This window comes from Cyprinodon variegatus, unplaced genomic scaffold, assembly GCF_000732505.1.
Source record: "Cyprinodon variegatus isolate N-32 unplaced genomic scaffold, C_variegatus-1.0 Scaffold316, whole genome shotgun sequence".
In the NCBI taxonomy this organism is placed as follows: domain Eukaryota; kingdom Metazoa; phylum Chordata; class Actinopteri; order Cyprinodontiformes; family Cyprinodontidae; genus Cyprinodon; species Cyprinodon variegatus.
In genome coordinates this window covers 905,559-906,546 of record NW_015150769.1, presented here as the reverse complement: position 1 = coordinate 906,546, position 988 = coordinate 905,559, and the positions used below count along the sequence as shown (strand labels likewise).

General features: G+C 39.7%; 1 protein-coding gene across 1 annotated transcript in view; it reads right to left on the bottom strand.

Annotated features, from left to right (window-relative positions):
* chmp6 (charged multivesicular body protein 6) overlaps positions 1-775 on the bottom strand; it is a 7,253-nt gene extending 6,478 nt beyond the window's left edge. Inside the window, exons 1-2 of the mRNA XM_015384560.1 lie at positions 579-775; positions 146-255 (exon numbers count right to left, since the gene is read on the bottom strand). Coding sequence (XP_015240046.1) covers positions 146-255; positions 579-641 — 173 coding nt within the window. The 5' untranslated portion in view covers positions 642-775. The remainder of the gene's footprint in view (positions 1-145; positions 256-578) is intronic.
* Between the last annotated feature and the right edge of the window lie 213 nt (positions 776-988).

The window sequence follows — 988 nt, the reverse complement described above, 5'->3', positions numbered from 1 at the left end:
AGAGATAGATGGATAAATCTCATTTTCCACCAAAATCAAAGGGTGATTGGTGTCTAAAATGTTCCTGTTAAAATAAAGATCAAATGATTTTCTCTCCAAACGTTTCCTCTTAGTTCTCGCTGATTTTATTTTATTTTTTACTCACTCTTTCTTCCCATCCTTCAGCAGCTGTTTGGCCACCTGTCTCTCCTTCTCCAGCTGCAGGTTGATCCTCTTCTGATATTGTCTCAGTTTGTCTCTCTGTTGCTTCAGTTGCTGCAAAAACGAAAATAAAAGTTTTCAGATAAACATCCAGGTTTCAGCTTTGGGTTGACCTGTCCTATAAACCACCCAGGAAACCAGCTTCATTTATTTTTCTCTAAAGAACATTAGAAGCTAAATCTTTGTTTATTTTGGTCCTTTTATTTCGGTAATCAGGCCGATTTCACTGCATGTTGATCAAAAGTGAGAAATAATGTAAATAAAACGGTTCCTGATCTCTACGCCTTAGGTTTTAAAACAAAGTTTCTAAATAATTGGATTTGTCTGCGGGGTTTGGTGGGTGAGACGTTAGCCTGTTGCTAATCGGGGCTCCTCACCAGAACAGCTTTATCTTGCTCCGTCACGCGGGACTGTTTCTTTTTTCCAAACAGGTTTCCCATCCTGACAACATTCCAGCTTCTGGATCAGATCAGAAAAATACAAACGGGATCGAAAACGAGCTGTTTTCTAAAAGCAGAGGAGATTTTCCTCCATTATTGCTGAAGTCACCGGAGTCCACACCCACACCCGGAAGTACGGAGGCCGGGCGGAGACAGCTGTAAAAAAACACACGTTAATTTCTAAACATACGGAGCTTTATTACTCAGAATTATGTCTCTTTTATATATTAATAATTCTGCCTGGTCAGAGCGGGGAGAGATTTTTTAATCACTAAAATTACAAATGTATTTTCATTAAAATCCATTCGCTGCCACCTGGTGGACAAACCAGAAAACTGCAGGCTAAC